Source organism: Psilocybe cubensis, chromosome 1 (assembly GCF_017499595.1).
Source record: "Psilocybe cubensis strain MGC-MH-2018 chromosome 1, whole genome shotgun sequence".
NCBI classification, from domain to species: Eukaryota; Fungi; Basidiomycota; class Agaricomycetes; order Agaricales; family Agrocybaceae; genus Psilocybe; species Psilocybe cubensis.
This window is the reverse complement of record NC_062999.1, coordinates 3,079,863-3,102,391: the sequence shown is the minus strand read 5'-3', so window position 1 is coordinate 3,102,391 and position 22,529 is coordinate 3,079,863. Positions and strand designations below refer to the sequence as shown.

The following is a 22,529-nucleotide window of genomic DNA, read 5'->3' as shown; positions in this document are numbered from 1 at the left end:
AAAAATAGTTGCAAGATGGGTCAAGTCGGATAGGGCGCGCCTGCGGCCTGGGCTACTAGAACGAAGAAAGAACTAGGATACAAAACTGTGTTAGCTGTACATAGACGAGCAAAATCAAAAGTGACTTACAGGAAGGAAAGAAAGGGAAACGGAAGGAAAGAAGGGAGAGTGAGAAGAGGAGGCTATATAACAGATCTGTCCTTGGACTGATGTAACATTCTCGACAACTGATGGTCGCCCTGCAACCACCAATTCCAGACAACACAACCGTCCAATAATAGCACACACGTGATTTCATATTTTTACTTTCCACCTCCATCTAAAGTTTTGTAGTCAGGTCAAAAGTTGTCCTGATTGGACGTCACCTTTTTTTCTCAAGACTGTTATCATGTCCGACCCCCGTTTCGCAAGACTCAAGTCAGATCCCCGCTTCCGCCGTCCCAAAACCAAGAACAACAAAGTTGTCATCGACGAGCGGTTCAAGAGCGTTTTCGAAAAGGACAAGAAAAAGCCCGGTCAGTCCCACCATGTTGTGTGACAATACTCTTTGCTGATGTATATGATCATGATGGGTCCTGTGTAGCAGGTCGCAAAGTCGACAAGTACGGGCGGCCCATCTCTGATACGCAAGATCAGGACGACCTGAAACGGTTCTACCGCCTCGAACGTGATGCTGAACAACACGAAGATGCCGAGAGCGCACCAAGAAAACCTGATTTGGCACGCGGAGAGGTTCTCCTGGAGTCTTCAGACGAAGAGGACGAGGAGGGAAAGGCAGAGGAAAAGGATTCGGACGAGGAGGAGGATGATGGATTCGTTACGCTAGGCAGAGACTCTTCGCGGCCTATAGCCGTCCCAAACGACGACGAAGAAGAAGACGCAGAGATCGACCTCGACGAGGACACGTTCGCAGACCTCGAAGCGCAAGCCGCAAATTACGCCAAAGCGCACCAGGACGAAGACGAGAACGAAGACGCAGGCGGGCAAAGGTCGCGCCGACTGGCGATAGTCAACCTCGACTGGGACCACGTCCGCGCGAGCCACCTGTACAAAATCTGCGCGTCCCTCGTCTCGCCCACCGCACCCGTCGTCCGCGCGTCCGCCGCCAAGGTGCCGGAGAGGACGAAAGACCGCAAGGGCAAGCGAGGCGAGGGCCCTGCGCAGGTCAACGTCGTCCGCGGCAAGGTCCTCAGTGTCCGTGTGTACCCCAGCGAATTTGGAAAAGAGCGGATGGCGCGCGAGGAGACAGAGGGCCCGCCACCTGAGATTTTCAAAAAGAAGGATCTGGACGTTGATGAAATCAATGAAAAGACCGTGTTTGAAGTTGGAGGCGAGGATGAGTATGACGAGGATGCGTTGCGAAAGTATCAGCTTGAAAGGCTACGGTGCGTGCCGTTTATTTTACGTTGTAAAACAATTTGTTAATGGACCTGCTAGATATTATTATGCTGTGGTGACATGCGACACTGTGGACGCTGCGTCGCATATTTACAACGAGCTCGAAGGGACTGAGCTGGAACGTTCTGCAAACGTTTTTGATATGAGCTTTGTACCCGACGACATGACTTTTGAAAATGAACCCCGGTATTTAATTTTCTGACTTTATAAACCTACGACTGACTTGGGTCAACTCAGAGATGAAGCCACGGACGAACTCAACACTACATATAAAGCCGTCGAATTCGTCACAGATGTACGCTACCCATCAAAAGCTCATGATCTTTCACATACAGCTCACCCAACACTCTAGGCTCTACGGCACTCCAAAGTCAAGCTCACATGGGACGAGGACGATCCGGAGCGCACCCAGATCACCCGCCGAGCACTAACACGTAAAGAGATAGAAGAATCAGATTTCAGAGCGTACATCGCCAACACCTCGTCCGAATCAGAAGGTGAAGACGCAGCAACAGCTCCCAAGAAGAAGAAGAAGGACAAGAAGGCTTCGAGAGATAAGCTGCGCGCACTCCTTTTGGGGGGCAACGATGAGGCCATGCCTGAAGGGTGGGGCGACGATGCGAAGGATGATGTCGATATGGAAATTACCTTTACTCCAGGGCTGACTGAAAAGAAGGATGAGGAAAACGAGACTTCGTTGGAGAAATACCAGCGCAAAATGAGAGAGAAAAGGAAAAAGAGGAAGGAGGAGCTCAAGGAAGCCAAACCAAAGGAAAAGGAGAAAGAAAAGGTGTTGGATGATGAATTCTTTGAGCCAGATAGTGACCAAGACAAGCCCGCTCCGAAAACGAAAAAAGGCAAAACGAAGCCTGCTCAAAATGAAGAGGCATCTTCAAAACAGGAAGCAACTGCAGAGGAACTGGCGCTACTGGTTGCATCAGATAATCCCAACGCCGAGCCCAAACATTTCAACCTCAAATCCGTCATCAAATCCGAGAAGCAGAAAAAGAGGCGGAAAGGACGAAAGGGCAAATTAGAAGATGACGCCGAAGCGCAGGAAGATTTCACCGTCGATGTCAAGGATGAGCGGTTCAAGGCTCTTTTCGAGGATCATAAATTTGCCATTGATCCCAGTAACCCTCAGTTGGTTTTCTTTCCTTTGAGATTTCTAGCAGGTGTACTGATTTTCTTGTACAGCTTTAAAAAGACCAAGGCCATGTCCGCACTGCTTGATGAGCGACAACGACGGCAAAGAGAATTGTGGGGAGATCGTGATGAGAGTATCCCCATTCCAAAGAAAGACCTTCCCGACCAAGGCAGCAAAAGTCTTCAAAACCTGGTGGAGAGCGTCAAGCGGAAGAGCGCGGCAATTGATGCACCAGGACAAGGTAAACGACGAAAATTGTAGATTAGATTGCTTTATGTCTTGCCTTTTTTGATTTAAAGATATCATCGCTATTGCCCTTGTTTGATTTATTCAAATGACAGGTACGCGGCATATCGCGTAAATAAATTGAGACATACTAAGCATCTAAAGTTTAAGAGATCTTAGCCTTGGAGAAATCGAGCTCGGGATGAGCAGCTTGGAACTTTTTCAGAGCCTATGAAGTGTGTCAAAATTTATATCGTTACCAAAGCATGGTGATATTTACCTCCATCTTTTTGATTTCGTCAGAAGTGGGCCGTCCAAGTTGCTAGAAAGAAGTGCAATTCAGCGGAGGACATGGAGTATTTGATAAGGTATAGACCTTCTGCTGGTTATCGAACTGGTATTTGGGTATTTAGTATAACTCCTTTTGGTGAAGGAGAATGGATAGTCTCACCATCATTTTCTCGACCATTCCTCTGAAATTATAGATTAGATATGATCATTACTTTTAAACACGTCCTGTTGAGAATATACCTCGTTTCAGAGTCCAGATCATCGAGTTTGCTATTTGCTGGCTCGATTTTCTTCGTGTCGATCTTGGGGTGATGTGTTAAGACATTCTCCCACCAAGTCTGCTTATTGAGTTTTTCCAAGTGAATCAAGACAGCCTTATTATCCTCTACAAGATATCATTAGACAGGTTCCAAAACAGTTATTTATGTACTTACGAACGGTCCAAGTACTGTCTTCAACCTTGATTTCCTTGCATAATTCTCCCGACATAATGGGCTCCCGACCTTTCAGGCCAACACTGAGCCTCTTCTTGTCGATAGTAATAGCCAAATCTTTGCCGCGGGTACCCTGTGGCACAGGTACAGTCACATCTACTTCTCCTAGTTCTTGGGTCCAAGAGTAAGGAAGGGCTGTAGATATATTGTTTGATGATGATCAGACCAAGTAGCGTGCAATGCTACTCTTCGCTTGCATACCAGCCTGTTCTTCTTGTTCCCGTAGTCTTGCCTCTTTGTCACGGGCTTCGCGTTGCTCAGGAGTGAGCGTACCATTGTCTTCTTGGTCAGAGACCATCACTTTGTTTCTGCAGGATAAGATGAGAGGGGATTAGAGAAAAAGAAGTTGTGGTAATCTAATAACAGGCGCCGCCTCGTGTCAATGACGGTCGATGCAATTTCCGATTGGATGACCTAAGCGAAGCGCGTCTTTGTTGTGTGTGTCTATTTGGTTCCAAGGGACCCTCCTGGCCCGCACAATATTGACTTCACATTTTAGCCACAGTACTACACTTGTAGCCACCGCTCTTTTATTGCTTAGCCAGCACTGTAATGGCTGCCACAGACGTATGGATGGACTATGATGTAAGCTACGCTTTCCCGTATCAATTTTTTTAAATCATCATACTCATACCGTGATGTCAGGCAATTCGACACGGCATTAAGGGCAACACCGTTGATAGGCTGAAGCAAATCTTGACGGGTTTGAACGAGGAGTGTGGCACGCACATGTCGAAATCTGGCAAGAAACAGGAAATAATCGATAGGATTATTCATACGCTGGAGTCATGGCGAGCTAATAATTCTGAGGACAAATGGATGCGGGCCAAAAGTATCATATATCAAGTACGGTCTCATGGAAGGTGAGTCGTCGTATATCCATTATAACGACGCTGCCGCCTTATGATACCTTTTCTCTTTCAAACTATTCAGCTATACGCCTAGTCGAATGCCATCGTTAACCACCACACTTCCACCCGTTCCCAATCCTCACACCGCGTACGACCCCCCGAAACCTAACCATTACACACAAGCCCTGCCAGGTTCAAGTAGTAGCATCGGTCATTACGACCCATATGCACCTCCTCGACGACCCACCGGTCTTACGCCCCATCCTTCGTCTTCTGCGACCAAGGTCACAGGTACACATACATCAAGACTCATTTCCGCGATATGGCAACTTACGTCTTTCTTTAGGGATCCGTTTCAAAGACTCCCCTTTTTTCGCAATTGACCAATCTGTATCCTCTTTGGTAGAATGTCCTGGTATGCTAGCTTTTTTAATACATCTCGTCCTATGCTGATATCGCGTTACGTGAGAATCCACAAGTTCTACAGATCGTCGATCACAATCGCTCACATTTACGCTCACAGCTGATCAATCAACGAAAATGAAAACTTCGTAAGTATATTCTCTATTTGTGTCCGCGTTTATAAATCTCTTATAAAAATACCAAGGTCAAAATTTCAACTTCGACTTTTCTGCACGTCATCTGTGTTTTTTCCTGGGATGGGATCTTTTAGAGCAGGAAACTTTCCGTGTCCCATGGAATTCCCTCCTACTTGCGAAGTGCGCGTGAATGGCACACAAATTACAGCTAACTTGAAAGGATTGAAGAAGAAACCTGGAACGGCACCCCCTCCGGATATCACCAAATATTCGCGTACCACTGGGACGAACCGAGTTGAAATGGTGTATGTAAATAGTCAGCAACCGGTTCAATCAAAAGTTGGCCCCTTTTCTATTCTTCAGTTTACATTATACTCATCGTCCAGGGCCAGAAGTACTTCATAATAATCATGCTCGTTGAAGCCACGACAATCGATAACCTGGTCAATAACCTACGGGGTCAGCATCTAAAATCAGCAGTGGAGATTCGTGAGAAAAGTAAATGCTTTTGCGGTTTTTCTATATTACTGCATTCTGAACGCTTCATAGTGCTACAGGCTTTGTCGGAAGACGACGATATCATAGCAGGACCGCAAAAGATGTCTTTGAAATGTCCAGTAAGAATCAATTGTATTTCTCGGTTTTATTGTATTTATGCCTTTAATAGCTAACTTTTGTACGCATTGTGACCCCTTGTCGCTCTTCGAAATGCGTCCACCCTCAATGTTTTGATGCGACATCCTGGTTCACCATGATGGAACAAACGACGACATGGTTATGTCCCGTCTGTGAAAGAACTTTGGATCATAAGGATTTAATCATGGATGGGTAAGGATGCTGAGCCTTGTTATCACTGTGTCTAGTCTGCGTTTTGATGTTCCATGCCAGGTATTTTGACGAAATTTTAAGGCAAACTCCAGACAGCGTCGAGGATGTCATGGTTGAAGCGGACGGCCAATGGCATACCACAGACAACAAGTATGGGTCTAGAGAGTGGATTGCAGCTCACCCTCCCTCAGCTAATTCATCATCTTCGTCATCCAAGAAACCACCTACACCCACCCATAATCCTACGTGTCCACCATCGAATGGCTCAGACCAAGCCAACAGCAAGGGCAAGCAAAAGGAAATATTTGTGCTCGATGATTCGGATGATGACGAAGATGAAGGCCGCGTGAAGCGGGAGTTATCGCCGTCTTACGCCTCTTCTATGAATTTGTCTTTCGAGGGAACATTGCCCCCCATGACCCAACCACAATCACAGTCCCGGCCTCAGTCGCAGCCGAGTACACAAGTCATTGACCTGACTTTGGACGACTCGGACGAGGAGCATCCCATAATTTCTCATGCCCAGGGAAAACGTAGAGCGACGGAGTCCGACTTGGACAACTCGGCCGACCCAGTATGGAAGAAGGCGAGGATTGACCCCTCTTCACGCATCCTACCCGCTCCGCCAGTGTCTTCAATTCCGAACAGTATTGCAACACTCCCGCACACATCTTTGATGAACAACCATCCGCCTCCCTCCCCTGTTCATTATCAGTCCGTATTCTCCGGAAACGTTCTTCCTCCGCCCACTGTCAATGGTTATCCACATTACAACGCTGGGAGAATAGGCCCTGCCAATCCGTCACTACAACTCCCACCTTTGACCAACCCCACGTACCGCCAACCGCCACCACCCAACGGCCAGCGATGGCGACCAGCATAGTCCATTTTACTTAGAATTATTTGATAAATATTACAACTATTGTACTGTAATTACACGGTGTTAATGCGCATAAACGTACAACTAGGCGCGAGTAATTCCACCAAGAAAAGTGTGACAGGCTCAAGACATGCTCATTGGCGGGACCCGGCAAATTGGCCGGTTAAGGCGGGAGCGGAGTTGAAAGTGATCCGGTGCTTCCCGAAGTCCTTTTGACGCGAAGTTTTTTCGCCAACACATCCTTCAACCTTTTCCTTAACCTCCACTCCTCCCCTCCGGTTCCCTCACAAAATGTCGGACGCAAAGAAGGGCAAGTCGCCCCGTGAATTCGCCAGTATGTCTATTGCTTCCTCTTCTTTGCCAGCGTTGCTCATCGTCCTCGTCATGTAGTCGATTTCATGATGGGTGGTGTGTCTGCTGTAAGTTTTCAACCACTATATTTCCTTCAATTAAATGCTTATTCATTGGGGATATAGGCTGTCGCTAAGACCTCCGCAGCTCCCATTGAGCGCATCAAGCTCCTGGTCCAGAACCAGGACGAGATGGTTGGTCTTTTGTTCGTGTGCACCTTGAATGATGTTGACACGTCACGACCTTAGATCAAGCAGGGTCGTCTTGCCACCCCTTACAAGGGTATCGGCGATGCTTTCAGCCGCACCTACCGCGATGAGGGTATCCTTTCATTGTGGAGAGGAAACACTGCCAATGTCATCCGTTACTTCCCCACTCAGGCTCTGAACTTCGCTTTCAGTATGCAACTTTTATTGGATAGGCGCGCAGGTTGCTAACTGCTTTCAACAGAGGATTACTTCAAGTCCTTGTTCGGTTTCAAGAAGAGCGAAGGCTACTGGAAGTGGTTCGCTGGCAACGTCGCTTCTGGTGGTGCTGCTGGTGCCTCTTCCCTTCTCTTCGTCTACTCCCTCGATTACGCCCGTACCCGTCTCGCCAATGATGCCAAGTCTGCTAAGGGTGGAGGAACTCGTCAGTTCAACGGCTTGGTCGATGTCTACAGGAAGACTCTCGCTTCCGATGGTATTGCCGGTCTCTACCGTGGATTCGTCCCCTCCGTCGTTGGTATCATCGTCTACCGTGGTCTCTACTTCGGTGTCTACGATTCGCTCAGTAAGTTTTTGAACACTGCCATTCATGGTCGCTGTTTCTTATTCCTTCTTTAGAGCCCGTTGTTCTCGTTGGTCAACTCGAAGGTTCCTTCCTTGCCTCCTTCGGTCTCGGATGGGGAGTCACCATTGGTGCCGGTCTCGCTTCTTACCCTCTCGATACCATCCGTCGTCGTATGATGATGACCTCTGGATCCGGTGTTAACTACAAGTCTATGTTCGATGCTGGATCTCAGATCATTGCCAAGGAGGGCACTAAGTCCCTCTTCAAGGGTGCTGGTGCCAACATCCTCCGTGGTGTTGCTGGTGCTGGTGTGTTGTCCCTGTACGACAAGCTCCAGGAGATCATGTTCGGAAAGGTCTACTCCGGAGGTATGTCCAATCCGATTTTTCCCGACTTTCTTGCGCTTACGGTGATTTCTCAGGTTCCGGCTAAAAAAAGGCGCCTAGTTTGTTGTTGGTGTAAGCCGACTCATTTGAAGCCTACGCATCATATACATTTATTACGCATAGACTTTCTTTTTCTTACACTGGGTATGGCGCTACACTATACCCTCGTAAACGTCCCTATATCCGTAGAGCAGTCCAATATAATACGTCTCAAGGATGTCCTTTGTGTGATAAGTCTATTAAAGTTGGTAACCGCAGGATGCATGGGATGCTCGACCGAACAATGTTATGCGCCAACTTTTGCGTTTGCATTTACAATAACTTGATTTCAAACGGTTCATACATTCGCGTTAATCAGGCGGCTTGGCGGGTCGCTTCAAGTCGTTTATCTGACTATCGACATACTCCATGTCCATATGTCGTGCTCCCTGAAACCCCTTCAAGGCCATGAACCCTCAACCCTCTCTCAACCCATTCACCCTAGACCCTGGCTTTGCAAGTATAAGAACGAGCTGTTGTCGTACCTACTGTCCCCAAGCGTTCTCTGAGTGTTTTACGTCACAGTCGTCACTCCGATCACAATTGTCATAGTATCTGCTTAGCGCCCACCTTCATGTCTATACTGCGGTCTCTCCAGGGAACCAGAGTCAGGTCCCTACATCGCGGGTTCTCTACATTATCTGACCTCCATTCTGGCAACCGTACTCTGTTGAAAGGTACACCGGTTGATATTCACCCAGAGGTGGAGGAAGCTCTTGCGCATAACAAACCAGTTGTTGCACTTGAGACTGCACTTGTCACCCATGGATTCCCGTACCCGTCAAGCCTCAAACTTCCGTTGGACCTTGAACAGATTGTGCGGTCTACCGGCTCTATTCCTGCTACAATTGGTATTATTGGAGGACGTGTCAAAATCGGGATGACTAGAGAAGAGTTGGACCGATTGGCATCGAGGGTTAACAAGCCCGCCAAAATATCTCGTCGTGACATTGCAGCAGCTATTGCCTTGAAAGCCGACGGTGGTACGTTGCAATATCATAGCCCTGGTGTACCACCTTTTTGGCTAGTTGTCTGACCATGATTCGCCAGGTACAACCTGTAGCGGCACTCTTGTATTTACCGCTTTGGCTGGGATTAAGGTATGTCAATTAGCATATATAAAAGTCGTATGTGTTTTTTTGAAACGATTACCTCAGGTTTTTGCGACCGGCGGGTAAGTACGAATGGCAATCGATACCTCACTTATGTTCACGGCCCAATTTCGTGTCTTAGGCTTGGTGGTGTCCACCGTGGCGGCGAGAAGTGTAAGTATCATTATGGTATATTACATTACTGAACATGTCTAATATGCGCATATATTACATAGCATTGGACATCTCTGCTGACCTACCGGAACTCACAAGGTGTCCTGTAGGACTGGTTTCGTCTGGTGTAAAGTCAATCTTGGATATCCCAAGGTATGCATGCTTCACTTGACCCTTACAATGTGGTTTAATAAACGCCAATACTCAGGACACTCGAATACCTTGTAAAGTGTCTTTTGGGTGGCATCTCGATGTGTCTAATTATCCTTACAGGAAACTCTTGGAGTTCCGGTCATCACCTACAACCAATCAAAAGAGTTTCCGGCATTCTTCTCCCGACATAGCGGTCAAAATGTAATTATCGCCTAAATCTTTTGTGCTCATACAACCTCATAAAATTGTTCTCTCTCGTAGGTTCCATGGAATATGGACAATCCTTCGGTGGTAGCCGAAATGTTATGTGTGTGCTATTTGTTCAAGAGATGCAACCAATTTACTGATATTATAAGTACAGTTGCGCAACATCAGCTAGGAATGCAAAATGGTGCATTAATCGCCGTACCGATTCCAGAAGAATACGAGGAGATAGGGAAGGAGATCCAAGAATACGTAAACCAAGCCGTGCTGGAATCGGAACGGAATGGAATTAGTCAAAGTGGAAAAGATGCCACCCCATGGCTTCTGTCAAGAATAGCTGAACTCAGCGCTGGAAAATCTTTACCTTCAAACATAGCTCTCTTGGAAAACACTGCCCTTGTCGGTGCGTAAACTCATTGCCATGTATCCCTCTTCGTCTAACGGTTTTGTTTTAGGTGGTCAAATTGCTGTTAAGTATCAAGAACTAGTCAACCGGGCCGTGCGTGGTGACCTTTGATAGGGTGGATCTAGTATACCGGTGTGCTTACTATCTCATTTTAGGCCTATACTTCAGGCAATAAGAGCTCTTCTATTTTCCATCCCCAGAGTACTCCGTCGGCGTCGTCCTTTTCTGACCACTCTAACGGAGAAAACGCTCATCATGTGAATTTATACCCTCTGAGAACTCAAACACAATTTGACCTCCCTATAAACCAGCCGCCTGCAAATGTCGTTGTCATTGGTTCGGCTGCAGTGGATATCACCTCTCAGGAACATCCCAACACAAACTCTGCTCTTGCCGTACATTCGACCGCTCCTGGTCGTGTGAACCTGACATTAGGAGGCGTTGGTCGCAACATAGCTGAGGCGTCACATCGCATTATGGAAGCCAGATTTCCAAGTCTATCAACAGTGCTAATCAGTTCAGTTGGTCGTGATGCATTTGGACATCTACTCGTGGATAAATTTAACGAATTCGGAATCCGCACGGATGGCCTCATAAGACTCGATCATGCAAGCGCCGTATGCAACATGGTTTTGGACAGTAAAGGGACATTGGTAGGAGGAGTGGCAGACATGACCATTGTTAAGACCATGACTAGCGACGTGGTATTTGGACCTAATATATTCCCACCTGTGCAGATAATTAAGTCCTACTCCAGATACTTCCGCTTTTGAAGAAGCACACACCGACCATTGTGGCAGTAGATGGTAATCTCTCTCCAGAAACTATCACATCCATTGTGGAATACTGTGAAATACATGCTATCAAAGGTACTCTTTTTTTTAAAAAAAAAAAAAAGTGGTTTTCATTATCATTAATAATTTTTAGTTCTTTTGTAGGCCTGATCGCATTTTATTTCTTCCAATTTTGCAATCTCATTAGAAAATTCTAGCGAACCTACTTCGGTTATCAAATCCACCGCTATTCTTCCAGCCATAAAATCCTCTCAGCAAGTAAACATCCCTGCAAAACCAGTTGCATTCTGTACACCAAATCTACTTGAGCTGGACCATATCTACGACGCTGCACAGTCTGACTTGCTAGAAGTCGACAATTCCTCTTGGTGGTCTACAATTACGAGCTTCAACCTTGGCTCGGCATATAGAAATGATCTCGAACAACTAGCGCGCATGCCAGCATCCGATAAACCTGACTCGAACGCAACATTGGCGTTTCTCATCGATGAAGGAATAGCTCAGAAGGCCATTCATCTCCTCCCGTACTTCCAGCACCTCGTCATCAAATGTGGAGATCAGGGTGTATTGGTTGCGATGTGCATTGATGCTAAAGATGCAGCTACTTCAGGCTGGGCCAGGTTACGCAGTAATCCAAAACAAAGATATGTAATTGCTCACGGCAACTCGGACGAGATCATTTTACTCCAACACTTCCCATCTCTACCTATTGCTGCTTTGGAAAACGTGACGGGCGCTGGCGACTCATTTGTCGGTGCACTCTTGGCCACTTTGGCAAGTGACACCAATGCATTATATCATCCCAAGAGTCTTAAAGACGCCATTTACGTGGCCCAAAAGGCCGCTGTGTTGACTCTGCAGAGTCATTCGGCAGTCTCTCCTGCACTGTCCACGATAGACAATTGACTAGTTTAGGCAGGTAGAGGTCCGACGGTGACTGTCTCCCTAGAACGACGAGCCTTTTCTTTCTCTTCTTTAGCTGCTTTTTTTGTCATTGCGGCTGCCAACCTTTGCATGTGAGACTGATAACATCATCAACTTCAATATTGTAATTGCAATAAAATTGTATATTGACGCACTGTTGAGCCATTTAGAAGGCGTGTGATGATATCCGCAATGTTTCCCTTGTTTAAACTTGCTAATATTTCCTTTTTCTGTGCTGTAGTCATACCGGGAGAAATTTTTTCGGTCCATTTACCCATTACAAACTTTTGTTGCTGGTCTGTTGCAGGTTCCTTTCTCCACTTCGCACTTCGACGTAACCTGTTCAAATGAATTTATCTACATATTGGAGCATGAAAGTGAATGCACGAAAGCTCACGCTGCGAGTTCCCAGCCGCCATTGTCCTTGAGGAGAACACGCTCAAGAAATACTTCTGCCGTTTTGACAGCCGAAGGTAAATCTTCTCTGGTTGCTATTTCCTTAGATTTCATAAATATTTTCTGTGGTCCATATCCGAGTTTGGGATTATAGGTGATAACAAAACGACCCCCTCCTTGATCGAGTCAACACAAGCAGGTTGAGATGATTAATGGGATCTTCACCTTCTTTCTTGAGACGGATAGTCCCTTTTTTGAGGACTTCGAGTATGTATAAGTTCTTGCCACAGTCAACCCATGCAAGACTGCTTAACGAATAAATATGCGATGGTTTACTGCCCGGCAGTAAATGATTCAAAAAAATCTCTCCGTAGTCCGTGAATGTTACGTTTTTGGGGTCAGAGATGTCAATTGGCGTGGGCGAGAAAGAAACTTTGGGATCCGATTCCTGGGATTCTACCATACATTGATGAGAGCTGCAAAAAATGTCGAGTTCCACAGACACTTACTAGATTCAGATTTTGAAATGAGATTGGGATCCAGACCAAAGAGAGAGGGTGTTACAGCCAAATTTTCATTCATTCGATCATGGGTATCAACGAAATCCATGAGTAGGCAGTCCTCTTTACCAGTGGTTGGCGAAAGGCGCATCCCACGTCCAATCTATATTTTTTTAATTGTAAGTCGTTTTGAAAGGGATGAAGTTCTACAAACTACATACCATTTGGGCGTACAGGTTGCGAGATCTTGTTGGTCGAGCAATCATGACACAATCTATGTTTGGTATATCAGCGCCTTCCGTCAAGATCGCTGTGAAGAAGTTTTGATTAATTTTAATGGACGTGTTGAACGGTCAAAAAAATAGTTATTTACCGCAGTTCAGAAGGACGGGGAATTCGCCCTCCTTGAAAGCTTGGATAGTCGATTTTCGTATGTCTGCAGGAGTCCTACCGGAAATAGACCGTGCATCAATCCCAGCCTCACAAAAAGTATTGGTCAAGGCTTCCACATGGGCAATGTTAACACAAAAAATGAGAGTGGACTTCTTTTGAGCTTGGTTTGATTTAGTAATATATTTCAATGGCATACTTTCAACTCTCACAAGCATGGAAGATCCAAGATTTCACAATGATTTTGTTGATAGCTTCGGTGTTTACAACATGCGCGAGACTTGTCGGATTGAAGTCACCATTGTGGGAGCTGATAGTTACCCTTTTCAGGTCCAAATCCGCCTCGACACCTATGAACCGAACTTTGCAGAGCCTGGACATGGGTAAGAAATAATTATGGGAGTTCAGCAAAGCAATTCAAGATGCCAGGCACACCATTCTTCCAACATCATTTCTGCCAGTTCTCGGTGGTATACAATGCGTTCGAACACTGAACTCAGAGCTAAACCATCGTGACGCCCGAAGGTTGCTGAGAACCCGATGATAGGAACCTTGGGAAGTGTGCTAACTTCATAACTTGCTACCGTAGTGTCGAATTCTGCATTGCTTTTCAAGTCCTCCCTGCCGGAATCCTTAGGTGCATGATCTTCGTTATCTTCATCGAGCTCTGATTTGACAATAATATCGGAATGAAATCGAGCCAGTAATCGACGATAACTAGAGAGAACTCAATTCAATAATCGTGGAAAAAACCAACACACTGAGAGCACGCACGAAGGAGCAGCAGCGTGATGTGCTTCATCAACAATGACAGCCTTTAACTTGAGGGGGTCAAATTTGCTCGCACGACGTTCATTGTTCAGCGTTTGATATGTCGCAACAGTGCTTTGCAAAACCACTAATTTAGGCGACATTCTGTGATCAGTCTTAAGAGCACTCACATATCTGCTGTACCAGTTGCCTGATGTTTTGTGCCTTGTTCAATTTCCACTGTCCAGTTGGGGAATAGTCTTGCAACTCTGGTAGCGGCCTGATGAGCAAGTTCGATGGTGTTGACAATAATGAGAGATCTTGTGGCTTGCATATTTTCTGGAGGCGGAGAAATACGCGACAGTAGAGATATAAAGACTGTCGTTTTGCCTGCCCCCGTCGGCAAAGAGACGCCTATTCGCGTCGAACCAGAAGCAAGAGCTTCAGTGCATGCCTGTAGACAGTGTTCTTGGTACGGCCGAAGGATGACAGCATCCGTTGAGTTATGTCGGCGACACTGCAAATGAGACAGAGACAGAGAACGCCTCCAGCATTGCATAGGATGTGAAGAAGAACGAGCCGTGGTCTAATTTCAAAACGACGCGCGATGTCGTCCATTAATTGGCAAGTTTTCCACGCTTTTGGGTTTCTCGTTCAATGGCTCTCACACCGGCAGCATCTGTGGAAGCCAGCCTCAGAGATTCTCAAGTCTCATGCATTCTCACATACGAACCTCTGGATACATACAAGATTACTACATCTGTTCAAGATGTCACTTCAGGTGCAACTGCCGTCTTCATTGGTTTGTGTTTTCAGAACTGCTATGTATATCATTATTATAACTCCGAGTCTCACTGATATCTATCAGGTACGACGCGTAATTATTTCAAAGGTTTGTGAGATCAAAAAAGTATCTGCGGTTTCATTCACGGATGATTCGGTAGGGAAAATTGTTACTCGCCTCGAATATCAAGCATATTCTGCAATAGCCATCAAGACTATGATGAACATTGGGAAATCAGCTATTACAGGGGCCTTTCGCTCACAACATCAGCCACATGCGATTCAGCCGACGATGCGATGTGCTATCCACCACCGACTAGGTACGGTGCCTATCGGAGAGGCTTCCATAGGTATGTAGAGGGGAGAGTCCTGGAAGTGTACTATCACTTAAGTATCAACCCAGTTATTGCGGTGTCTTCACCCCACAGAAAAGAAGCATTCCTGGTCTGCGAGGAAATTCTTGAGCAAGTAAAGCTTAAAGCGCAAATATGGAAGCGAGAATACTATGAGGGAGAGGACGAAAGTGAAGCAGAATGGAAAGCAAATTTTTAGAACAAGTACATTGATAGGATGATACTGATGAATTGTTAGAGGCGAGTGTACATACATAAAGTGATGGTATTGTCCTGTTGAATTATTGAACAATGCTGAGACGGCCAGAATAATCTAATATGTTAGTCTACTTTGTACTCCTTTGCCGCAATGTCGTCCTCGGAGCTGACGATCAGCTCCACAGACCAAATGACCAGGGTGAAAAAAATGTTCATCCATCTCCACCATATTTGAGACGAGTGGTCTAGGACTAGATGAAAAAGGGTGAGGGAAGAGTAACCAATGGGAACCAGTAATGCTTACGGAGTAAGTGAGAATAAACAGTAATGAATATTGACTGACGGTATGTTAACAGCAGACGCGTTAACATTGAAGTCTGGACGATAATCCTGTTAAAGATACTGCACACCGTTATATTGATTGGACTAACCGGTCTATCGTTCCAGTTGTCATCAACGCCTTCTTCAGACTCCCAGCTATCTGCACCAATTGTAGGAAGAATGCCGGACGCAAGGTGTAGAATAGACAACCGATACAAAAGGGCAATAAGGACGGGTTTTGGCAATGTGTTAATCACAAAATTGAGTAGGGTTTGGATGTGAGGAAGGATATTTGGCAATAAAGGGGCACTAATGCAACAAATCAACAAGGTATTATGGGAAAACTTGACAGCACTTACTATGATGATGCTGGATCTGTGAATGATTTTTGGTCGAAACCACATAGCCAAACATTGTAAGCAATGAAAACTGCAAGCCCGGACGACTCAATAATGTTTGTCCGACGCAGCACAAAACCAATGATAGTGAGGAAAAGGAATGCCGTTATCGCGACTCCAAGCAGGGTAGAAGATAGGGGCGATGACGCTGCTGTTGGGTATGACTTACAATGACGGAATAAGCCACAGTACCCTGAGAAAGGAACGGCAATGCTTACATTTACAATCCACCATGCTGAAGCAACATATGCAATGGAGGTCGCAATCAAAAGCCCGAATTGATATGCCTCCCCTCTGGCTGCTAGTCGTTTCCCTCCCTGACCAAGTTTCTGGACAACCAGAAGACTCGATAACCCCTCCATAACGATGAATAACGGCCCCGAGAATGTCAGGAGCGTACCCCACCACTGTGCTGCCCAAGGAAGCCACGGATTTGGCGAAGACGAAAATATGTTGAAACAAAGCAGCAGTAAAAACGGATGCATTGGCACTTGGAGCACGGAGAGTGCATGTGAACCCCAGAAGAGGCTCATCGTGCCATGTATGAGGGAATGGAGAGTCAGCATAAGAGAGAGTAAGAGGAATGCATCATTGGATATGGTGGCCAATGTTAAAGGAAGGAAAATGAGAATTTGGAGAGCTGTTGACAGTCTACACTAAATTCAGTACTACTCGATATGTGTTGAAGCCTGGACATTCCGTACCTTGCTGTATTAAAGATGGCACTCCAGATGAACCACGGGTTCATTTCGACGATGGAGGTAGAAATATCGTCAAGGTCGTAGTGGCTTCAAGGAAACCTGTATCTGGCTGCAGGCTGTATGGAGACCGCTGTTCACCGTCATGGGACATCCTCGTTTTTGGTTCCAGTCACAGTAATCATCTGCAGTGTGACGTGTTACCTACCGCGTACGTGACAAACATAAGCATTACAGGACTCGGCATTTGACCCCTAATATTCTGATGGCAGCGAAAACAGAAACAATACTAAATAACAAAAGTATGTATATACAACAGTATCAAAATGCAATAATGAATCACGGGTTATAATAGTCTACAACAAGATTATAAAATACACCAAAGCGACGTCAGAGAGCAGAGATTAGGCAAAAATTTGAAAGGATTATGGCCTCAGTGAGTCAGGGTATGACGCCTTGCACTTTTGAGAGGCTTGTCAGATATTGGTTCTCTGAGATTCAAGAAGCCTTTCTCATGCGCAAACTCAGTCTTCCGTTTCGCAGCAGCAGGATCCGAGGGAGGCACGTAGAATTTGTCCTTGATAGGGATTTGCAAGAGGTTCATCTTAGGCGTGATAACCACCATGTGGTTTGTCTTGATCTCCATCCAATCCGCTATGAAATTGTGTGAGGTCATACAATTCTGCATATAATAAAACAGCAGTACCTCTCTCGAAAGTGAGTGGCTCACTAGCAACCTATAGGCAGGTTGTAAATTATAGTGCATGAAAAGCAAGCATATCTCCTACCATAATGATATTTTCCCTCTTATCTGCTTTTGACATCTTGTAGTGACCTCCCTCAGCGTATTCGCTAAATTCGGTCCCTGACGAAAACCACTAACAAGGATGTAAGCAGTCGCAATCCAGTAACAAAAGCACACCATACCAAAGAAGCAGCTTCCTCCGTCTTTGACGAGATATACCGCGTCACAACAACCGTTTCTCCATCAGTTACACAGAAGTTCATAAGGCTAGGCTGAACACGATAATAAGTTGACGGTGGTAAAGGTTATGATTGAGAATTGGACATACCTCGGTGATGTTGAATTCTTCGGCGTATTGGTTCAGCGATGCAATCGTATCGGTCATAGCTTTACGCAATGTTTCGGAAGTGAACGACCGTGCATTAGGGTCCGGGAGCTGAAATTGTCATTAGCTTATGCTCGCCATGTTTTTCCCAGGATTCTCACCTTTGATAAAAACAGCGCGAACGCCCATTCTGAATCTGGACAGAAGTCGCAACTCAGGACTTAGGTGTAGGATAAGTATAGACTCGGACATACCCGTATTACCCTGCACCATATCGAAAGCGACATCTGGGAGATCTTTCTGTAGCCGACGTTTAAGCACCGGGAATTCGGCGATGCCTCCGTTGTGCATGAACTAACATAAAGCAAGATTAATGTCATATCATGCTCGGGAGGGCAGCCAAAAGCACCATGAGCTTTCCATGCACAAAGGGGTGGCAATTATCCAGCGAAAGAGATCCAGCAGTCGTTGCTCGTACATGGCCACTAAAAAGGAATCGTTTTAGAGTTCCCGAGACCATCACCGAAAGAAAATAGACACACAAAACTAAGGGAGACTTGATCTTTTCAGCCAGTCGAGTGAGATTGACATTGTTCCATGCCTGTCGATGATGAGCTGTGAATGTATAAACAATGCTCCGAGGCGACGCACTGGGGTGACGGAAGTAAATATGCAAGGCTGGCTTCCGAGCTCCTCGTCGTATACAGAATCATACCAACCTAGTGGATGACAGATGTGGTCAATGGCCAAGCATGTATAACAGCGAGAACTTACCGACGCCGAAACCGTCCCCATTCATAGGTCTCCGTCTATCGAGGCGCAGGCGAGAGTCGAAGGCCTGGTTGATGATTGAATGACATGGCCGAGTCAACAGCTAGATACGAAAGCAATGAGTGGTGGTAGTAGTGGAGAAAGATGCCATCATACGTGGGACAACTGTACTGGCGAGGTACCCTTGTAAATCACGAAGCGACACATCGACTCCGGTACTCGGTTAATAAAGAGGCTGGTAGTAGTTGAAATGAAAGAAACAAATTGACGCCTGTTTAAATAATTTCATCCAAACCTTCACCCGAGTCAGGTGGATTTCTGGAAACACTTTGGGACCTCGGAATTACGTGCTATCGCGCAACGGAGCCAAAACTGATGTTTACATACAGACTATTTTACCTCATCAGACACGTATCAAGGCAATATTATTCGGTCCAAGCCGGTCTTTCAGTGTCCAACCTCCGTGTCCTCAACAGGATAAGCATCATGTCAATTTCTTACGAACCACGTTTTGTTACATATAGATTCCTTTCAAATTGCAACAATGGTAATAATACAACTATGCGGGTATTTATTTTGGGTCATTAAAGAAACTCCTTGGGTCGTTTGGAGGCATCACCACCTGCTTCGTCGTACACAAGTCCTGCAACCCGAAACGCAAGTTCTGGAAATTCACGGATTAGCCATCCACCTCTGTCAAGGAACCGAATGTTGACGTAGACTCACCATCCGCTTGAGCTTTTACTGCAGCTTCAGCATATACTCGCACCACATCCTCCGTTCCGCTCGGTCGAACAAAAGACCGTCCTGCTTCATACCTTTGAACAAGTTCATCAATCTTGGCTTGCAATCCAGGAGGGTTGACAAGACGACGTTCTGCATCTTCGGTTTTGAAGCTATTCCTGTCGCTGACTACGACTTTGACCAGCCTGTTTGGCAGATCCGCGTACAAAGAATTCCATTCCACCCCAGAATATGATTTATGGGCTAGCACGACTTCAACGAGCAGCATGTCAGATAATGCGTCACCCACGGTCTGGTTAATTAATTGGGTTAGGTTTATCAAGTGATTAAGTGCTGTGGACTGTGCGGGAGTCGATGGCTCATGCTGGGCAAGTTTCTCTTGGGTTTTTGGAGAGAAGATGACAGTTCCGTGGCCATTGGCTTCAAAATATACCCCGATGTTGTAATTTTCTGCTGCGTGGTGTAAGTGTTTTACCCCGGTGGGGACGCATTTGACAGGCAGACGCTGCACAAAGACACACGTGAAGAGGCATAAGTGGTCTTATAAACCAAAACACATCAAATCGTGACCTACCTCAGCTAAATATTTGGTTGATGCTCCGTTGGCATAAGCTGTTTGGACTACCCCGACCTTGACCTCAGAATCTAGACCGGCAAGTTTGACAAGTTCCACGATGAAAGCCGCAACCAGCGCTGCAATCTTGTCACCATCCAACATATGGAATAAACCACGTTCATCCAAATAATAATACATCAGCCGATCTGCATCACCGTCTAAGCTGCACGCTCTTTGGCCCGGTTTCATGACATTAACCAAGTTGGGAGGTAATCTTTGCATAGTTTTCACGTAGTCTGCACCGCACGAGTCGTTCAAAGTACCGGTAGTAGATGTGGCAGTATTTTCAAGGATCATGGGCAGCGACTCTCCGAGGTAAGTGGATAGTTTAGCAGCGGCATGGGCACCAACACCATTTGCACAATCAATAACCAAAGGACTTGGTTTGGTTCTCCCAGACTGACGAAGAAAAATAAATACGTCGCGTTTACACAATAATCAATCGACGTACGATCAACTTTTTGAACGATTCGCTGAGTTTAGTGTAATAACCCTCTTCTGAATCTTCGCCGTATGATTCACTTGATCCCTTCGTGTTGATAGCTTTGACGAGGTAATGAAGTATGGGGGTGGTTGTTATACCGCCATCTCGTGCTTCAACACCCAAAGCTTTGAAGCCATCTTCAAGGGCAGATATGAGAGCTGGTCCTGAAGGACGAGTATCTCTAGCATAAACAACCCGTGATGGCTTAGAAAGATCAATCTTCGCGTTGATTACAAGCGCTTCAAGCGCTTCTACCAATGCATCTGTGGTAGGAGCGTTCGCGAGAACAGTGGCATGTGCCTCCCACGATGCTTCTAGCATTTCTCCGCGTGGATCAACAAGCTTGACGCCATTATCCTTGACGATATATCGTCAGTCAGCCACCACAGAGGTAATGGTATAGTGTAGACGACTGACCTGCTCAGGGTTGTGAGACGCAGTGACCATTACACCGATGGTCCTCCCATCCATTTTCTTGCTTCTCAATCCTGCAAGTATACCAACTCGAAAGATCACAGAATCCAAGGTATTTCCCCTGAGGTAGATGTGAACAAAGGATTGGAAAACAAACAATCGCCAACTTACAATGTCCTAAAGCCCGCTGTTCCGTACTGAAAATGGAGTTCGGATGGCTTTGGATGAGCATCAGAAAACGATTTGATTGCTTCAAGAGGTAGTCCGGCCATGGTGGTGTGGAAGCAAATCGATACGCGTTGCGTTCTCCTTAGTTCGGCTAATTTGAAAGTCTGACGTAGTAGGGGCGGGTACAATGTCAACAGACGATCCAGTCCAGTCATATGACTCGTATCCTATTACAGTCGCAACTGTAGCTTAATCTCTTTCTCTTCCAGTAACTACGGCCCAACATGCCCTCCAAATCCCCTGCCCAGGTTCTCCTAGAAAAGGCCGACAAAAAGGCAAACTCGTCTGGTGGATGGTTTACCTCGTCCTCAACCAAATACGAAGAGGCCGGCGATCTTTATCAGCAAGCCGCCAACGCCTTCAAGGTTGACAAACTCTTTAAGGAGGCGGGAGATGCGTTTGCTCGAGAGGCTGAATGCAGGGAGAATTGCAAGGAAGAAAACGAAGCTGCAAATGCATGGTGGAATGCTTCTAAAGCCTATAAGAGAGGTTATCCGGATCGTGAGTTCGTATGGTGCACCTAGCATTGTCGATGCTGATCGTTCTCCGCAGTTGCTATACAAGCTCTCACTCAGACTATCGTTCATCTGACAAAGAGTGGTCGATTCAGACAAGCTGCAGACAGAGAGAAAGAAATCGGCCAGATTTATCTCCAAGAGAACAACGACCTACGAAAGGCTTGTGAAAGCTACGTGCGAGCTGGAGAATGGTATCAACAAGAAGATGCCGCCGCGTAAGCGACTTGACTATGACCCTACCTCCGAATGTCTCAACATAAAGTATAGGACAGCTAATGCTTGTTTCAAAGACGCTGCTGACCTCCACGCAGAGCTTGAGGAATACGGTCAAGCAATTGCTCGATATGAACAAGTTGCTGATCAGTCTCTGACTTCTGCCTTGACGAAGTACAGCGTAAAAGAATATTGGCTAAAGTCAATTTTGTGTGCTCTTGCCCTTGGTGTGCGTCGCGGTCCTTGTTTGTTATTTCTTCCTATTGACGGTCACCCGTTTAGGATACGGTTACGGCTCGACGAAACTTGACCAAGTACTCCAATCAAGATGTGACATTTGCATCGACCCGGGAAGCCAAGTTTGCCACTGCGTTGATAGAAGCTGTGGAAGCAGGCGACATCGAAGCCTTCACGGGATCTGTGTTTGAGTTTGACCAAGTCACCAAACTAGATAACTGGAAAACAAATATCTTGTTGAAGATCAAACGTTCCTTCGACGATGAACCTGGACTTGCTTAATTGTTGACATCCAATTTTTTCTCAAATACATAAACATACTGGATGCCTTTAAATGCGGAAAACATCTACTTACATTTGGAACAAGATCGTGTAGTAATTTAGTGCTTGAGTACAATTCGAAACCTGCTTACTGAGGTTTCGAACTTCAATCTATTTGTTTCGTAGTATTCTCTTATTCACTGACTTGTCTGTTTAGTTACTAAAGAGTTTAATTATCTC

At 46.0% G+C, this 22,529-nt stretch overlaps 11 protein-coding genes across 11 annotated transcripts; 6 read left to right on the top strand and 5 right to left on the bottom strand.

The window, feature by feature from the left end:
• Positions 1-388: 388 nt before the first annotated feature.
• On the top strand, positions 389-2,806 carry JR316_0001055 (Pre-rRNA-processing protein esf1; the record flags this gene model as incomplete). Its single annotated transcript, XM_047886868.1, has 6 exons — positions 389-515; positions 584-1,385; positions 1,438-1,584; positions 1,636-1,693; positions 1,751-2,541; positions 2,596-2,806. 6 exons carry the CDS (start codon positions 389-391, stop codon positions 2,804-2,806), a joined length of 2,136 nt encoding a protein of 711 aa, XP_047754614.1.
• A 130-nt stretch (positions 2,807-2,936) lies between these two features.
• Positions 2,937-3,853, bottom strand: JR316_0001054 (Nuclear migration protein nudC; the record flags this gene model as incomplete). The annotated part of the gene is made up of 7 exons (XM_047886867.1): positions 2,937-2,999; positions 3,051-3,092; positions 3,147-3,164; positions 3,222-3,243; positions 3,302-3,446; positions 3,496-3,690; positions 3,757-3,853. 7 exons carry the CDS (start codon positions 3,851-3,853, stop codon positions 2,937-2,939), a joined length of 582 nt encoding a protein of 193 aa, XP_047754613.1.
• A 254-nt stretch (positions 3,854-4,107) lies between these two features.
• JR316_0001053 (E3 SUMO-protein ligase pli1) lies at positions 4,108-6,656 on the top strand (the record flags this gene model as incomplete). Its single annotated transcript, XM_047886866.1, has 10 exons — positions 4,108-4,140; positions 4,201-4,418; positions 4,489-4,697; positions 4,753-4,821; positions 4,876-4,957; positions 5,014-5,284; positions 5,338-5,443; positions 5,495-5,562; positions 5,613-5,773; positions 5,834-6,656. The coding sequence occupies 10 exons, from the start codon at positions 4,108-4,110 to the stop codon at positions 6,654-6,656; spliced, it is 2,040 nt and encodes a 679-aa protein (XP_047754612.1).
• Positions 6,657-6,944: 288 nt separating this feature from the next.
• On the top strand, positions 6,945-8,554 carry JR316_0001052 (ADP,ATP carrier protein; the record flags this gene model as incomplete). Its single annotated transcript, XM_047886865.1, has 7 exons — positions 6,945-6,987; positions 7,044-7,072; positions 7,130-7,198; positions 7,253-7,403; positions 7,455-7,775; positions 7,829-8,143; positions 8,520-8,554. The coding sequence occupies 7 exons, from the start codon at positions 6,945-6,947 to the stop codon at positions 8,552-8,554; spliced, it is 963 nt and encodes a 320-aa protein (XP_047754611.1).
• A 220-nt stretch (positions 8,555-8,774) lies between these two features.
• JR316_0001051 (Pseudouridine-metabolizing bifunctional protein C1861.05) lies at positions 8,775-11,928 on the top strand (the record flags this gene model as incomplete). The annotated part of the gene is made up of 13 exons (XM_047886864.1): positions 8,775-9,183; positions 9,251-9,300; positions 9,358-9,374; positions 9,434-9,465; positions 9,528-9,618; positions 9,674-9,689; positions 9,739-9,819; positions 9,880-9,925; positions 9,980-10,225; positions 10,278-10,321; positions 10,384-10,932; positions 10,986-11,097; positions 11,210-11,928. 13 exons carry the CDS (start codon positions 8,775-8,777, stop codon positions 11,926-11,928), a joined length of 2,412 nt encoding a protein of 803 aa, XP_047754610.1.
• A 5-nt stretch (positions 11,929-11,933) lies between these two features.
• JR316_0001050 (Putative mitochondrial ATP-dependent helicase irc3) lies at positions 11,934-14,541 on the bottom strand (the record flags this gene model as incomplete). The annotated part of the gene is made up of 11 exons (XM_047886863.1): positions 11,934-12,044; positions 12,102-12,285; positions 12,344-12,518; positions 12,568-12,798; positions 12,852-13,005; positions 13,064-13,152; positions 13,216-13,395; positions 13,445-13,605; positions 13,668-13,949; positions 14,007-14,117; positions 14,174-14,541. The coding sequence occupies 11 exons, from the start codon at positions 14,539-14,541 to the stop codon at positions 11,934-11,936; spliced, it is 2,046 nt and encodes a 681-aa protein (XP_047754609.1).
• A 98-nt stretch (positions 14,542-14,639) lies between these two features.
• Positions 14,640-15,317, top strand: JR316_0001049 (Molybdopterin synthase catalytic subunit; the record flags this gene model as incomplete). The annotated part of the gene is made up of 4 exons (XM_047886862.1): positions 14,640-14,784; positions 14,851-14,874; positions 14,927-15,115; positions 15,169-15,317. The coding sequence occupies 4 exons, from the start codon at positions 14,640-14,642 to the stop codon at positions 15,315-15,317; spliced, it is 507 nt and encodes a 168-aa protein (XP_047754608.1).
• A 122-nt stretch (positions 15,318-15,439) lies between these two features.
• JR316_0001048 (uncharacterized protein) lies at positions 15,440-16,397 on the bottom strand (the record flags this gene model as incomplete). Its single annotated transcript, XM_047886861.1, has 5 exons — positions 15,440-15,567; positions 15,621-15,693; positions 15,748-15,946; positions 15,997-16,199; positions 16,254-16,397. The coding sequence occupies 5 exons, from the start codon at positions 16,395-16,397 to the stop codon at positions 15,440-15,442; spliced, it is 747 nt and encodes a 248-aa protein (XP_047754607.1).
• Positions 16,398-17,166: 769 nt separating this feature from the next.
• Positions 17,167-18,781, bottom strand: JR316_0001047 (putative glutamine amidotransferase DUG3; the record flags this gene model as incomplete). The annotated part of the gene is made up of 12 exons (XM_047886860.1): positions 17,167-17,387; positions 17,440-17,470; positions 17,522-17,611; positions 17,661-17,750; positions 17,807-17,914; positions 17,965-17,999; positions 18,058-18,157; positions 18,213-18,288; positions 18,346-18,404; positions 18,455-18,522; positions 18,578-18,677; positions 18,731-18,781. The coding sequence occupies 12 exons, from the start codon at positions 18,779-18,781 to the stop codon at positions 17,167-17,169; spliced, it is 1,029 nt and encodes a 342-aa protein (XP_047754606.1).
• Positions 18,782-19,158: 377 nt separating this feature from the next.
• Positions 19,159-21,104, bottom strand: JR316_0001046 (Phosphoacetylglucosamine mutase; the record flags this gene model as incomplete). The annotated part of the gene is made up of 6 exons (XM_047886859.1): positions 19,159-19,238; positions 19,301-19,823; positions 19,893-20,333; positions 20,386-20,775; positions 20,836-20,953; positions 21,004-21,104. The coding sequence occupies 6 exons, from the start codon at positions 21,102-21,104 to the stop codon at positions 19,159-19,161; spliced, it is 1,653 nt and encodes a 550-aa protein (XP_047754605.1).
• Positions 21,105-21,284: 180 nt separating this feature from the next.
• On the top strand, positions 21,285-22,310 carry JR316_0001045 (vesicular-fusion protein S17; the record flags this gene model as incomplete). The annotated part of the gene is made up of 4 exons (XM_047886858.1): positions 21,285-21,561; positions 21,613-21,793; positions 21,846-22,020; positions 22,074-22,310. The coding sequence occupies 4 exons, from the start codon at positions 21,285-21,287 to the stop codon at positions 22,308-22,310; spliced, it is 870 nt and encodes a 289-aa protein (XP_047754604.1).
• Positions 22,311-22,529: the final 219 nt, after the last annotated feature.